Source organism: Glycine max, chromosome 15 (genome assembly GCF_000004515.6).
Source record: "Glycine max cultivar Williams 82 chromosome 15, Glycine_max_v4.0, whole genome shotgun sequence".
Taxonomy (NCBI): domain Eukaryota; kingdom Viridiplantae; phylum Streptophyta; class Magnoliopsida; order Fabales; family Fabaceae; genus Glycine; species Glycine max.
Window position 1 is genome coordinate 2,456,063 of NC_038251.2, and position 14,955 is coordinate 2,471,017.

Here is a 14,955-nt window from a genome sequence, read left to right on the forward strand (position 1 = left end):
ATAAATAATAAAGTCATCTTGACTCAAAGAAAGTCATATAAGTCTCATACAATTAATATAGAACCTATATCCTAATGTCACATCCTATCAGAGCGTGGTGTTCCCGTGTCCTCTAGCATGAGGTTCTTCATAGTCATCCACCTATTCATCTGCTTCCCCGAACGCAAGTTCAAGATCATCACAGGATCCAAACACAAACAGCAAACTGGGAGTGAGTTATTACATTCCTAGCTAATAGAGAAACAAGACAATTAAATATACATATTATATAAATGAGATACCACTTGCTTAAACATAGCTCACGTAACTTCACCACTTCGTCATTCAAAATTCACTTTTCAATTATCAATCACATTACACAAGAATCCCACACTTCGATCAAGATATAATAACACATCAATTAGCAAGCATATGCAATAGTTATGCTAAGACTCAATTCTATATGCAATGTTGTACCATGTCAGTGAAAAACCACCCTGGGGCGCTTAGGAGTACATAACAAGACACACCACACAATGGGTTTGTCAGGTCACTCTCACTAAGTAAGATCATAGGGAGACCAGTCAGGGTCACGATGTTTTGCGATAATGCTCCAACCATATGAGATCAGCATAGGCTTAAAGGAGCACTCAAACCCGGTGACCCCCAAGGCCTACACTCCGAAAAGTCCGTCAGGGCCTCTCCCTCCTGATTCAGGTCCAACCCCTAAAATAATTTTTTTTACATGCAGACACTGCTCATGAATTATACAATACCCACGACCTTACACTCGTGTTTTAAACACGTTCAACACAATTGCGCTACGATTTAACACTGGTTCCTAAATAGGAAACCTACATTTTCTCTTTAACACTGCGCATCAACGCTTTTCTCAAGATAACGCTGGTCGGGTATTGTACAATTCATAGCTTACAACACAAGTAATTTCACATCAAGTGTTAACTACACACTTATCCACAGCTAGAACTCATTCACAATTTCACATCTCATAGTGCCACAATCCACCATCACATGTTTACATGTATCTCACAAATTAACACATGTTCAACTTTACACTTATACTCAATCTCAATAACAATATTATAATCTCAAAGCAACATGTTATTCTACAATTCATCACATACTCAAAATTTGAACTATCATTTCATATCCTCAATATAACAATTTATATAAAAGACTATCACAACATGAGGACTAAAACCCCTCAAATAATATTACACAATTATATCCAAATCATAGGTCCAAATATACAAATATCAAGAGCACAATTTATCAAGCAATTTTCATCAGGACATCAATATTTTATTTATAATCATAAAGGAAAAATTGCAATTTAACAAACATCCCAAAATAAAATCCCAATTTAATCCTCTAAAGATCCCTACACATGTTCTCACTAATCCCCAATTGTGAATAACTCATCCCTTACCTCTAAGCGGGCTCACGTGTCTTCAGCCAGCGATAGCAACATCTCTAGCGGTTCCTGGAAATTCTTTCAATTATTCATCCGATTGCTCCGATAGAATTCCCAAACGTCAAAGAGACGAAGAAGAGATTGAAACCTCTACTTGTACTGTCTTCTTACGATTCCTTTTTCTCCCTCCACGAATATTATCTCGCAAATCCCAACGGTGGAAGCGTGCGGAATTGAATTTCGAACAACATATCCAAATTTCACAATAATCCAACGGTTAACGAAATCGGGATCGTAGTTTTACCAAGACAGCTCTGGGTTTCTGCGGGAAAGAAAAAGGCTACAATGCGAAGGGTTTTTCTCTCAGTTCAGACATGATATCGAAATTCCCAACGGTGAGAATGCTCGGAATTGTGTTGCGAACATGATACTCAAATTTCACGACGATCCAACGGTGAACAGATTTGAGATCATGGTTTTGCTGAGACTGGTTTGGTGGGCTGCGGGAAAAAGAAAGGGTTTTGAGAAGAGGAGGGGAAAAACAAAAATGAGGCCAAAAGGAGACAGCTGACTTAACATAACTATTTATATCTAGGGTACTCAGCCTATTATTTGCTCTATATTTGTTTATTTATTTATTTATTACTAAAAAGCTTTTTAAATTTATTTACGAAAAAGTTGGGATGTTACACTATACATCTATTGGTTTTTTTATAATTTTTTTTTTAATTTTTAATTTAAATACGTTGTTTGGATGAAGAAGGAAGAAAGAGGAAAGAAGTAGTATAAATGAAACAAAAAGAATGCAAAATAGAAGAAAAATAAATATTATTTGAATAGATAAAAATAATTGGAAAAAAAATATCTCTCCAATTGCTATGTAGCTAAAAAAATGCAAAAATGAAAGACAAATGAAAGCAAAAGCAAATTCAGAAACGAAGTGACGTTGGGAAGGGAAGACTGAAATCTCCGACCATGAAATTCGGAAGCGAGGAAATTTGTAAAAAACACAAAATACAAAATCAAGTTTTTGAATTTGATTATGACATAAAATAATTTGTTTGTGGTTAGTCTGAAAATGTTGGTGGTTTCTTTGGGGCGAATCCATGTGTGTGCCAAAACAAGAACATGCTTTTCCTCAAAATTCCATCTCCTTAAACTTCATACTTTCACTCCTGCTTCTGCTTCAGTGTCCCAACTTGGAGTCTCTGAGAGTGACAAGAAAACCAAAAAAAGCTCGCAACTTCAACACGTGCCGGAAACGGAATTTGAAGACCATAAAGTGACACTTTCATTGTCATCAGAGCTTTTTTTACCTCAGCAATTTCAATTTTCAATCACTATTTCTGAATCTTTAATTGGTCCCATTTATCAAAACACTTTCACTTCTTAACTGCATCTGCAAGAGTAAGTTTCATTCTGATGCCGTGTCAGTTTCCCTAAGCAGGAGATCCTAGGATTTGCACATACAGGACCAAATGAATCGGCTCAAAGTTGTAGTAACTAGTAAGTACTTCTTCCCTCAAGGTTGAATCGCTGCTTTTAGGAAGCTTAAATTAATTATGCAGTTCCATGTATATGTAGGTGAGGCCCCTGCACATTGGGAAATGGTTCTTCAAGGAATTCGCCAAATGAGGAGTTCTGCAGATGAACACCAACCGGTTGCACGTGAGAAAGCCGCTGATACTGTACCTTCTAAGGTCTAAACACTCATGTTTCAGTTTATGTCTTTTTGAAAATGTGATTATAAATTTATGATATGTATTTTCTCTAGAACTGGTTCTCAGTTCTCAGTCTATTGTTTGGGCAAACAAAAGACAATGCCGGCATGCCTTTGATTTCTTCAACAGTTAGGCTATGTTTAGATATGTAATGATGGATAGAATGAGATCAAATTGAATAAACTTTTCGTGCCATTGTATGATAGGAAGTGAAGGAATGGTAAGGACCAAGGAGACTAGTGAACAGTAAGTTGGTTTCAGCCCATATCCCAAATTGGGGAAAAGAAGGATAGAGGTATTGGATGGGATCATGGAGTAGGTTTGATTAGGTTCCATCACATTTTACCTTATTTTAAACAATCCAAACATAATTTAAGTCAACCATTGACCATTAAATGCATTACTCATTCTCACCAAAGTAATCTATTGCCTATGTGCTGTCTCCGATTAGTCGTTACTCATTAGTGTAGGTTTTGAATTGTTTGGGTTGTCATAGGGACTTTCTATTAACTATTTTGATTATCGGGGCATTATTTTTTTCTTCTAATTGCAGCATGATATATGAATAAAATTACCTCTTATCTAAATTCTAGTGATTATAATTAGGAAAGAAGATTTGTTGTCCTGGCATCTTCCCTTTTATCAAGCCAAACTAAGGAAAAGGTTACTCGTGGTAAGTACACATTGCATGATATAGAAGGTTGAACTATGAAAATCAATACATTGCAAATCAACTGCTAATTTAAGAGATGCACCGCCATTGTACTTCAGCCCCCTAATTATGTTTATCACCTGTCTTCTTTATGTGATTAATGCCTGTTGCTAAGTGTTATCATATTCAACTTGTTTATGAAACTGTTTTAATTACAAGTGTGTATTTTTAAGAGTAGGAGCAACTCAAAGTCTTCGTGAAAATGGTCTGCTTAGCGCTGATGCAATGAACAAAGCTGATGAAGAAACCATCAAAAAGTTGATTTACCCTGTATGTTCTTTGCCAAAGAATCTATCTATGGTATCTGCTGAAAACCATTTGCTCGTGCGATTCAAATAATCTGGATTTGGCGAAGGAAGCTACCTTTGAAGCATCCAATATTTTCATAGTTTTCATGTTAGCATGTCAATTACTTTTGTTCTTATGTTCATTTTGTACTGTATAAATTAAATTCCCATGCGTGTACTTTATGGTATTCTTTTCCAAGGTTGGATTTTATACGAGAAAAGTCAGTAACTTGAAGAAAATTGCCAATATTTGTCTCATGAAATATGATGGAGACATTCCTAGCTCAATTGAGGAACTACTCTTGCTGCCAGGAGTTGGTCCTAAGATTGCTCATTTGGTGCGTACAAAATGCTTTTGTGATTCAAAAAGTATTTTTCCTTTTTTTTCTTGGTTAAAATAATTATTTGGTATGACACTCATTAGGAATTAGTCCCAGGATGAAAAAACTCAAGTTTTAGTCTTTATAAAGGCATATAGGGACTAAAGTTTAAGTTTTTTAAGAACTAAAATTTAAGAAAGTTAGAAACAACAGGAATCAATGTTTATTTATAAGGGTATATAGGAACTAAAACTTATTTTGTTTTTTTCCCGTACAGGGACTCATTTCTAAATGATTGTCACCTATAGGGATGAAATTATTATTTAAACCTTCTTTAGACTCATTTTGTTAGTGATATTAGTGTGCTTTTTTGTTTTCCTCTTTAAATTCATTGTTAGTGACATTATAAGTTATGATTGTTGGATGGAACAATGTCCAAGGGATATGTGTAGATACTCATGTCCACCGCATTTGCAATCTTCTTTTGGATGGATTTCGAGACTAAACTCAAAATAGGTCCATATAAGTTTGTGGCATCACATCTTATATTTCTTCTGTGAATTGAAATAAATAATTCTTGTGGCCCCGAATAAAAAAATAAGAATTTGACTTTCTTTCTGAAACTCACATTTTTATTGAAAAATATAAATTTATTATTACATTTTTTTTACTGGTATTACAACTCGTTATCAGTATAATTTCTTTCACTAGAATTGGATGCCAAGTGTCAAGTATTATTGGCCTTTTGTTGCTTGATTCATTGTCTCCCAACATCTAGCCATCTAGGTGCTGATGTAAAAAAGACAATTGTGATGTACGATGGTTGTAATAATATTTATGCGATTAATCAACATTGGGCATTTGGTCTAGTGGTATGATTCTCGCTTAGGGTGCGAGAGGTCCCGAGTTCAATTCTCGGAATGCCCCTGAATCCTTTTTTTGTAATTACTTTATGATTTTGGTGGTATACTCTTGCCAATTACCATGACTTTCTTTTTATTATATTAGTACGCTTTCAGCACAATGTAAGAACCTATATCCAATTATATTTGTCGTGTGAAACTTCAAATCATCCAAGCCTTTCCCTTCCCGCAACCAATTTATTGTAATGATCAACAATACTGTTCAGTGTTCATCCAATACTAATACATATTGGCCCAATTTGCCAAATTCATTAATTTTTATAATTGAATGTATTTGTTAAATTTATATATAAATAGGCTAAGGATAATTAATGGATCCAATAGTCACCCCAATCATGAACTTATTCAAGTGACATGAATTTCAACGGAAAAAAAAACTTAAATTTCTTATTCTGCATGGCTTTCAATCCTTACACTCAAATGCCAGTAATGGCATGACAAAAAGATAAATTTGCACAAACAGATACATGACAACATAAAAAATAATAATAAATAAACATCCAGTTTCAATAAACTAGGTTACACATAACACAGAGTTGCCCTTTAATTACTTTGGTTACTAAGCTGATAGAGGAAGTCTGCTCTTGCGCCAAATCCAATAGTTGGTTCTAATTGGATCAACTTGTTTTAGGATAGAACAAATATTTCGTGCTATATTTAAATTTTGTTGTTCCCCTTTCTCATCATCATCTAAATCTTGTTTATCCATATCTGCGGTCTTTAAGGCGTCAATGGCATCTCTAATGTCTTCATTTGGTTGATAACCAAAGCATATAAGATCTAAAATAGTGCTAAGAGCAAACACGTAGTTGCTCTTAGTTCTCAAAATCTTTAAGCATACTGAAGAAACTTGAGGATCATTTACCCATGAAGTAGTTTCACCTTTATAAAGTCCTCGTAGATATCTCCACGAGCTTTCATTTTCAGGGTAGGCTATAATGGCTTCAATGGTGTAAAGCACTTCAGACTCTCTCATAGCTTTTAGGCCCCCCAAGAAAGGAGACCTTGTTATGACAAAATATCTCTGTAAAAATTATCACAAGATAATTTTCTAAATTGAGAAAGAAAATGAAGAAAACATTTTAAAAATAAAATAGATTGTCAAGTTATTGCACATGAGGTAAACCATGCGGCATATAATAATAAGTATGTACACATGCAAAATATCAGATTCTAAGTTTCTATTTTATTTTTCTATTAATAATTGATTATTTGTGTGAGCAAGTAATTAAACAACAACACAAGAGACTTTTCCTTGGGAGCATTAAGCACATTAATAACTTTACCCCTGAGCATACTATATGTTCTTAAAGATTATACTTCCTCATTAATTAATTGAGGCAGGGGAAGGGAAAGAATGCAAGACACATAGATGTCAAGCACAATATTTGGAGGAATTTTTTTTTACAATTATATTGAAGAGATTGAAACTTAAATCAATTTACTAATAGAGCTCTTTTGTTTGTAAAGAACCAAAAAGAGAATAATGACCACCAATAGCTAAAATTACAGATGATATGGAACTTAAACAAAGTACAAGGAGATGGTTATTTTTTGCCAGTAATTGTTGGAAAATGTAACATTAGGGGCATAGGGATTTGTGTAGATGTGCTCAATTAGTTAGGCAACAAAGCCAACAACCATGCAATCCATGTTGAATATTTGTTACGACATAGTCGCGTACCTGATTCCAAGCAGAATTGTTAAAAATGTCTTCTTTAAGTAGTTCTGTGCAATAATTAAGTTCATCTTCCCATCCTCCTAGTGTTTGAAGAGCCCACTGTCCACACAAGAAAAGAAGAATTTTTTTTAATTGAGTCTCAATAATTAAAATGTGCCTCAGACTAATGTGCAAATACTAAAATTGTGAGCATTTTAGATTTGTGGTGACAAATAAACAAACCTGTCTATGAGACCATGCATGATAATGTTTGGCATCAACGGACAGTATCTTTTTGGTGAACTCGAGCTCATTGTTTCTAGCTTCAGGACCTAACTTCTCGGCAACCCATCGTCTATGATGCCTACAGAACATCTGGCATGAAGATCAATATGATGACATGTGTACAAAATAAGTTAAATAACTCAGAAGCACTTCAATTCAGGACAGCATGAATACATATTATGGTTCATATAAGAAACAACTACACAACATAGCATACAGAAGAATCATGGTAAAAAAAAAATACTTTTGTGCAGCTGGAATGTAATGTTATTATGAACAAAGAGGCATTTCAAAGCACTAGCTGCAAAGATTCCACAGTTCATAAATTTCCACACTATAGCCCCATTTGAATAAACTTCTCCGTAGGCTTCTATAAGAGAAGGAAAAAAAAGGTAAAATGAATTTAGTTTCTCACATGAGTTAAAATCAACTTTTATAGAAGCTCTTTTTATTTAATATCCCCAAAAACTACGGTGCAGAAGCTCAATACATTTTATCTTCTTATTTTCTTCTTTAGCTTATGGAGAAGTTTGTCCAAACAAGATTTATGACTAAATTTACTTGAATGAAATCTTTCACCCATCGGCACTGTCATCGATTGGGGCAGAATGTTTGAATAAGCTTCTAGCTCATGAGAACTTTTTAATTGAGGCAAGTACTTAATTGATTCCTAACAAACAACAAAGTCCATATAAGTATAACTTATAGGTGGTTGCACAGAAGTTAAATAAGTGAGGTTCTGGAAAAGTTAGGTTAGAATTTATGTGAAAATTTTGATTCATTGTCATTATTTTGTTATCCCATAAAAGTTTTTGAACAAGTTGACAGGATCGCGAATTACAAAGTATGGAAGAAAGAGCAGAGCAGAGCATCACACCACATCTGATAATTTTTAGAATTTCCAGCGGCCATACGCTCCACAAACTCCAGTTCATCGTTCAAGTCGACTTTTAGCGACTCAAGTAACAACCGTCGGAAATGCCACACCTGCAACACAAAACACAGACGAATTCCTTCAATCACAATAAAAACAGATGCAAAGGATATAATCGTCCGGCAGCAATTACTTCTAACTTGACACCTAACAGTGATTTGTGGCAGAGGAAGATATAAATGCGATAAAACGGTTTTGATTGTGAGAGAGAGAGAGAGAGATACAGTGTAGTTGCCGGAGTTGAATTGAACGGCTTCGGCTGTGAGAGCGAGGGCGCGAGGGGAGCGTTCATCGGTGAGGTAAACGGCGCGAAAGTAATCCATAACTTCGGAAAACTCTTCAGTGTACTGGATCGGAACGACAGGGTTAGGGCCGTCGTTTTGAGGAACCGGAGTAACATCTGACCACTCCACTCTCTCCCTCAACGGCACGCGTTGCTGCACCTCTTCTCCTTCGCTAGACCCAGATTCCATCCTTCGTTAATCTTCTTCACTCCACACGCAAGTCGCTGCACACAATTTTATTTAGTTAGATCGGGGTTTTAACTTTAAGCCTTGTGCTGTGCTTATGGGCTTCCTTATGTCAGCCCAATACTGTTTATCAGTGTGTTTATTTAGAGAAAAGAAATATAACAAAATTAATTAAAATAAAGTATAAAATATGTGAGTCCCATAAAATAAATTATAAAATTTCTCTTTTATTATTTCTCTCTTTCAAAAAAAACACACCTTAAGTGAGACATCTCCCTCCATCGTTTTGTTTCATTGCAATTTTATTTTTTATTTTTTACCTTTTTATGGTACTTATTTTTTGTTTGTTCAACAAGCGTTAATTATTAACCGTTAATAGACATAATCAAACCAATAGTTTTTATTTTCTTTTTTTTAATCATCCAACACACCTTATATCTCCTTACTTATTTTACCTTTTAACTCTGGGTATTTTTGTTTTGACTTAGCTTACACCATATTTTATAGTATTATAACAACAAACTTTTTTATGTGTTTGTTTGGTTGGGAAGAAATAAAAAGAAAAGGGGAAAAAATCAAAATTAGTGTGATTTCATATCTCTTTTTCTCTACTTTAATTTAAATATTTTTTTTCTTTTATTTTTTTTCTACACAATCAAAACCACCATTACTTATTCCAAACAGTGGTTAGTCCAACTGTCGCTTTGACCGTTTGACTTCATTGTATCCATGGTAGTTTTCTTTTTATAGGATCAAACTTACTGATATTATTTAATACCATACATGAGAGAATTTATATCATTAGATTAACTTACTAGGTATTTGTTTTGTTGAATAATATTATAACCCCTTACAGTATTTTCTCACAAACCATCCTATTATTTATCTAATAAAATGATTTATAGTTAAGTAAATAATCCGTTAGGTAGTGTACATCCAATGTGGAATTTTTTGAAAATATACTATCTCCCTCCATTCCTATATATAAAAAATAAATGAAAATATTTTTTTCCTAAATATAAGAAACATATGACCATCTTTAATTGTATTAATAATTAATTTCCCTCCATATCTTTATAGACTATTAATTAGATAAATCATACTTATTGATGGAAAAAATTATCTCTTAAAAAATGAGTAATATCATTAAATGCAATCACCACTTAAACCATTTGATTCAATGAATATTTTTGTAATAAAATTCAAATTATGATATTATTAATTAAAGTTAACCAAATTAACTATTTTTAGTGGCTTTGATGAATTGTATATTTGTTTTTTATATATAGGAATGGAGTTTGTATCTTATTAATATACCTTTATCACAATTTTTAACAGTAAATTTTTATTATTAATTTCTTCTCTTCTTGATAATTAAGCAATAATATTAGGACACTAGTAATGAAGATCTTTAGAATTACTATTCGTTTTCAATCCTTGTGGGCATTTATGCTTTAAATTTACATCGCACCTTCTCACCTCTAATAAATTGGCGTTCCACTCTGATCCAGCCAGGCACGTACTTCAAAACAAGCTCAAAGCCTCAGTGTTAACTGAAAACTGAAAATGATACATGCAATAAACAATAGTAGTAATATTGTACTAGTACTACTACTTTTTCAATATAACTAAGGTTTGATTTACAATTCCAATATCTGAATTTCTTTTCCAACGAGATAAGTGTGCAAGAGAATTAAATGGAATAAATCTTCACATCAATCCTCGAGATTGTAGAATCATAGTACTACTACATTTTTAATCCCTAAGACTTTAAATATCCTCTATTAGTCTCTCACTTTACAGGGTTTTTTTATTTTTTACTTTATTTTCTACTATCATTTGACACTAAATGAGTGTCACTTTATAAAATCAAAGACTAACACAATATCAACTATCAAGGACTAAAATGATCAACCCAAGCAATCTTGAGGATATTAATGTGGAAATTTACTCAACTAAATGAGGCAGCTTCATGCTGATGATGCACGTAAACTGAGCATTCAAATTCAGACCTCCATTATTACTAAGCAATAAGAAAAATCAAGGATTTAAAAAACAAAAGAATGCCTGTGATTCATATTATAAAAATGTATGGTGCCATTAGAATATTCTATCGTATGTTTGCTGAGGGAGTCATCTGATTTTCAAATTCTTGTTTACTTGTGAAAGAACTTCCAGACATCCCTGTCAGCCAAATCCTTGACTAAATGAGCTCCAAAAATGCCCTCCTCATCTACCAGACTTCTCAGCTGTCGTACGCCATTACTGAAGCCAACATAGTGCCTCTTAGTAGGAGCTAGATATACCACCCCATATGGAGGCCTCAAGCACTGATACCAAAATCAAAAGGAAAATACAAAAAGGAATTAAAAGTTCTGCGGTTGCAATTTGAAACTCAATTTAATATTAACAATTCGGTTAAAGTAGAAAAGGAGAAACTTCTGCCATCAGGACAGTGCCATAGTTACTACAACATGCATCAAACTTGATCATGCGTCATTATAAATATGCAACTGGAAACGGTACCAATTTGTTGTGTATGAGAGCACTGCAACAAGTGGAAGCACCATTGTCCACAAATCACAATACGCAATATATTGTCACCAAGGCTAAAAATAAATCAACAAATGAAGTGTGAAAGACAGAACTCACATCCAAGCAGACCATGATGAACCATATGAGATGTTTACCATAACAGCAGACTAAGGAAAGCATAATTTTCGGCGAGTATAGACAACCAAGTATAGGGAAACAAACCTTCTTAATAAGTGCATACAGCTTCTTCAAAGAGGTAACAGAGTATGGAATCTCTGTCATCAAAATAATATCATAGCCACCCTCTCCTTGATCTGCCTCACTACCTCTTTCCCATGCTCGACTTCCTGAGAGCTTCCTAGACCGCCTTGAGTGAGATTCGTGTCCAATGATGCTACCATCTTGACTACTACACCCATCCATAAAATCTTCCTCAGAAAAGCTCAAACTCATTCCAGGCATCACTTCATATCCATCACTTTTCGCAATAGACAGCACAGAAGGTAATTCTTCCCAGTCCCCGGCATAAAAGTTAACTGATGGTGCCAGAGTCTGTCTTGAAGGAGTAAGAGGAGACTCTGGCTGTCGACTCTGCCTATCACGAGCTTGCTTGAGATTAGCAAGAACATTTGGTATAGTTGTGCATCTGACAGTTTCTGCACTCTGATCTTGAAAATGCACCACAGAAGCTCCCTGTTAAATAAAGAGTCAGTGTATTTCTTTGAATATGCAGGTTAAAATTCTACTTGTTACTTGATTGTCTGCTTGCAATATTACCCCAAAAGAAATATTGAAACTTTTGGTGGTCACACCAAGAAGACAGTGTAATTCAAGCAATGACAACAAACCACTTGCCTACACAATTTAAATTTCAGTCCATGTCATCAATTGTATAAACAACTTGCTACATAGACATTGCTTTAAGAAAACATATAACTAAATGAAGATATTCTTTCTAGCTTACACATAGACTAGTGACAAATGAACCAGCAAAAAGAGAAAGTGATATTCCAATCCTAAACTGTATACCTTCAAGCAAGCGAAAATTCCAGGAAGTCCATAGTTGCAACTGAGCTGCAAAATACAAGAAAGTAAAGAGATTTGTAAATTATGAATTGTAAATAGCACAGACATGATTGAAAAAATAGGGATTAAGGGAGAAGAAAAGAAAGTAATCCCATGAAGATATAGCCAACATTGCAAGCATTTGAAAAACGAGGGAAGGATGATGCAGCACAAGCAGAATTGAATAGAGTCAAGTTACAGTAGCAAGCAATAAAAATGTTCATGGACAATATACCTCAAGTACTCTTTTTCCTCTGAAGGTCAGTTGTCCATCACGAATCTCATGCTTAAGAACACTAACAAGATCAATGGAACTAGTCCAGGATTTCAGATAACCTAAAAAGTCAGATGAGTAAATTTAATAACATCAGTCCTTAGTATTGATGAGAAAATAAATTGCATGCATATAACAAAGCATAACCGTGAACAGACACTTTCCTCAACAAGAATCATGCTAACTGTTCTTTCTGACATAATATGGATTTGAGGCTTGGTTAAATTTCTTAAGAAAATACTAAGCTAACCTTGGAGGTTTGTCATTTTCCTTTAATGCCAAATAAGCTTTTGCTTTAAGCATTATAACTTAATAAGGTTCTATGCTGTATTAATTCCTTGACTATGTTAATTTTTTGGAGTAATGAACTTGAAAGAAAATGCTGGTTCGCAAGAAAAACATCGGTCACATGTCCAATGTCTACAAGTCTGAAATATTAAGCACATACCATCAGGTTTTAAGGATATTGTCTCTGAACCACTGAATCCAACAATATCGGCAACACTAACTAAACCCTGTCAGAGGTTTAAGAGATCATCAATGCAACTATAGAACTAACTGATATACAACCACAAGCTCTTACAATATGCCAAGCTTATTGAAGATAAAATGTATATGAGAAAACTCTAAAAAAAAGAGAGAGAGAGAAAGACAGTTTTCAAGAAAATGAAAAAAATTAAAGTTCTTATTAAGAAATAATGAAAACCCGCCGTGTAAAACACTTCAAAAGCACACAATAAATCATGGAAGTGTAACCAAAAGGTCTTATTTCAGTATGATTTAGCCGACACATTTCATTGTCACAATTCACAGCATAATCTTTATGGAAACAATGCCTTTCATACATAAATGTCAAGAAATAAAACTCACAGATATTTACAAAAAGGAATGATTAAAAAAAACAACCTATAATCCTTCCACTATCATTGATTCAACAATAACACTACTCTCCCATAAAGAATTGTGCATTTAGGAGACAAGCAATGTGACTATGCCATCCTTGATAAAACAAATACTATAATATGAAGCACATTAAGATGTACCTTAAAATGATCTATATTCTCCCCATTATCTTTTTCAGTGTGAACTGTCTGCAAAGAACGACAAATTTAAATCAGTGTTACTCTTCTTAAGCACAATCCTTTCAACTTATTTAGGGGAGTGAGCGGTGATTGGATGGCTGATGGTATAAACAGGAATTGTAGTATTGTACCTTGGAAGGGAGAATCTCTACTGCTGGTGATGGGAGATGAAAATCTTTCTCAGGAACGGACGATATGCTGAGACTTCCACGATCATGAGGCACTAGGCCAGGTAAGCACTGCGCAAGTAATGCTGGTGCACGCATTGCAACTGATATTTAGAAGCAATCTCCTGGGATAACTGATAAAATAAGCTACAACTATATATTAGAATTAATACATAAAAGAACAATAGACAAAAATCACAAATATCCAGTGTGTCTTAGCTGCTGCTATGTCTATAAGAAAGCGAGGAACTCATAATCATAAAGCAAGAAACAAAATTATAATCAGAAAATAAAACAACCTTTTGACAATTTAAAGAAAAAGAGTTTATAAACTTTAAACACAGCCTCAGGCCGTCGATTGAATGCAAGGAGACGGAGAATTGAAAGTTTTTTCGCTACTAAGCTAAAAAAGAGGGGAAAATTTACCTTTTGGAAAAAGGAAAAGACAGTAGCAGGTATCCAATTGAGACGGAGCTTCAAATCGAAGGTGCTGCGAGTAAGAAACTAGGGAATTAAAGCGATGCAAATTCAAAGAGGAAAATTAAACAATAGTATCAGTTACAGAAGTTGGAAGTAGATTCGTACGAGAGAAAGCAGAATAAGACACGATCAGGAACAATAATAATAAATTGAATTGAGGAACAACGACAGTTGAAGGAGAATCGCGCGCGAGAGAGAGAGAGAGAGAGGAATTGGAACAGCGAGGAGAATGAATACCTGAAGAGAGGTCAATGGCAGTGTGGAAGAAGAAAGAGGAGTTGGATTTGGTGAGGAAGTGAGAAATGAAAAAAGTGCCAAAAGTTCAAAGTTGTGATTTCTATTTCTAAACGAAGAGCAGAAACAGAGAAGCTTCGACGTCAGAGGCCTGCAACAGTTGCAATTCCCAAAATGCCCTTTCTATGTAATTTTGGGGGTGGGGTGGGGTCAGATAAGATCACACGCTTGTCTCTAGACTCCAGCTTTTTCACTTTTCTTCTTTTTGGTAACTAAATTAATAAATATTCACTGTATTCAGAAAAATTTATCATACGGGACAAGATAAGAGCATAAGAAGAATACCAAATAACAAAAATATAAGTAATAAAGATAATTTTTATATTTTATAT

At 34.3% G+C, this 14,955-nt stretch overlaps 2 protein-coding genes, 1 non-coding gene and 1 pseudogene across 12 annotated transcripts; 2 read left to right on the top strand and 2 right to left on the bottom strand.

The window, feature by feature from the left end:
• Positions 1 to 2,261: 2,261 nt before the first annotated feature.
• LOC102659577 (endonuclease III homolog 2, chloroplastic-like) lies at positions 2,262 to 4,970 on the top strand (annotated as a pseudogene).
• Positions 4,971 to 5,309: 339 nt separating this feature from the next.
• On the top strand, positions 5,310 to 5,381 carry TRNAP-AGG (transfer RNA proline (anticodon AGG)). Its single transcript has one exon. It is a non-coding gene; the product is annotated as a tRNA-Pro (tRNA).
• Positions 5,382 to 5,736: 355 nt separating this feature from the next.
• On the bottom strand, positions 5,737 to 10,345 carry LOC100790130 (protein farnesyltransferase/geranylgeranyltransferase type-1 subunit alpha-like). Of its 4 annotated transcripts, none has more exons than XM_006596957.3 (6): positions 10,206 to 10,345; positions 8,481 to 8,764; positions 8,200 to 8,309; positions 7,281 to 7,401; positions 7,062 to 7,157; positions 5,737 to 6,401 (listed from the first exon to the last, which is right to left on the bottom strand). In XM_006596957.3, exons 2-6 carry the CDS (start codon positions 8,727 to 8,729, stop codon positions 5,937 to 5,939), a joined length of 1,041 nt encoding a protein of 346 aa, XP_006597020.1. In that variant the 5' UTR covers positions 8,730 to 8,764; positions 10,206 to 10,345; the 3' UTR covers positions 5,737 to 5,936.
• A 306-nt stretch (positions 10,346 to 10,651) lies between these two features.
• On the bottom strand, positions 10,652 to 14,711 carry LOC100786056 (uncharacterized protein). 7 transcript variants are annotated; one of them, NM_001255499.2, is made up of 9 exons: positions 14,567 to 14,708; positions 14,276 to 14,339; positions 13,814 to 13,983; positions 13,644 to 13,691; positions 13,049 to 13,115; positions 12,562 to 12,662; positions 12,291 to 12,335; positions 11,484 to 11,954; positions 10,652 to 11,056 (listed from the first exon to the last, which is right to left on the bottom strand). In NM_001255499.2, exons 3-9 carry the CDS (start codon positions 13,946 to 13,948, stop codon positions 10,883 to 10,885), a joined length of 1,041 nt encoding a protein of 346 aa, NP_001242428.2. In that variant the 5' UTR covers positions 13,949 to 13,983; positions 14,276 to 14,339; positions 14,567 to 14,708; the 3' UTR covers positions 10,652 to 10,882. The 7 variants fall into 7 exon arrangements, with proteins under 7 accessions (NP_001242428.2, XP_006597006.1, XP_006597011.1 ...); XM_006596943.4 differs by having other exon boundaries at positions 10,774 to 11,056; positions 14,435 to 14,711; XM_006596948.4 differs by having other exon boundaries at positions 10,774 to 11,056; positions 13,814 to 13,974; positions 14,567 to 14,703.
• Positions 14,712 to 14,955: the final 244 nt, after the last annotated feature.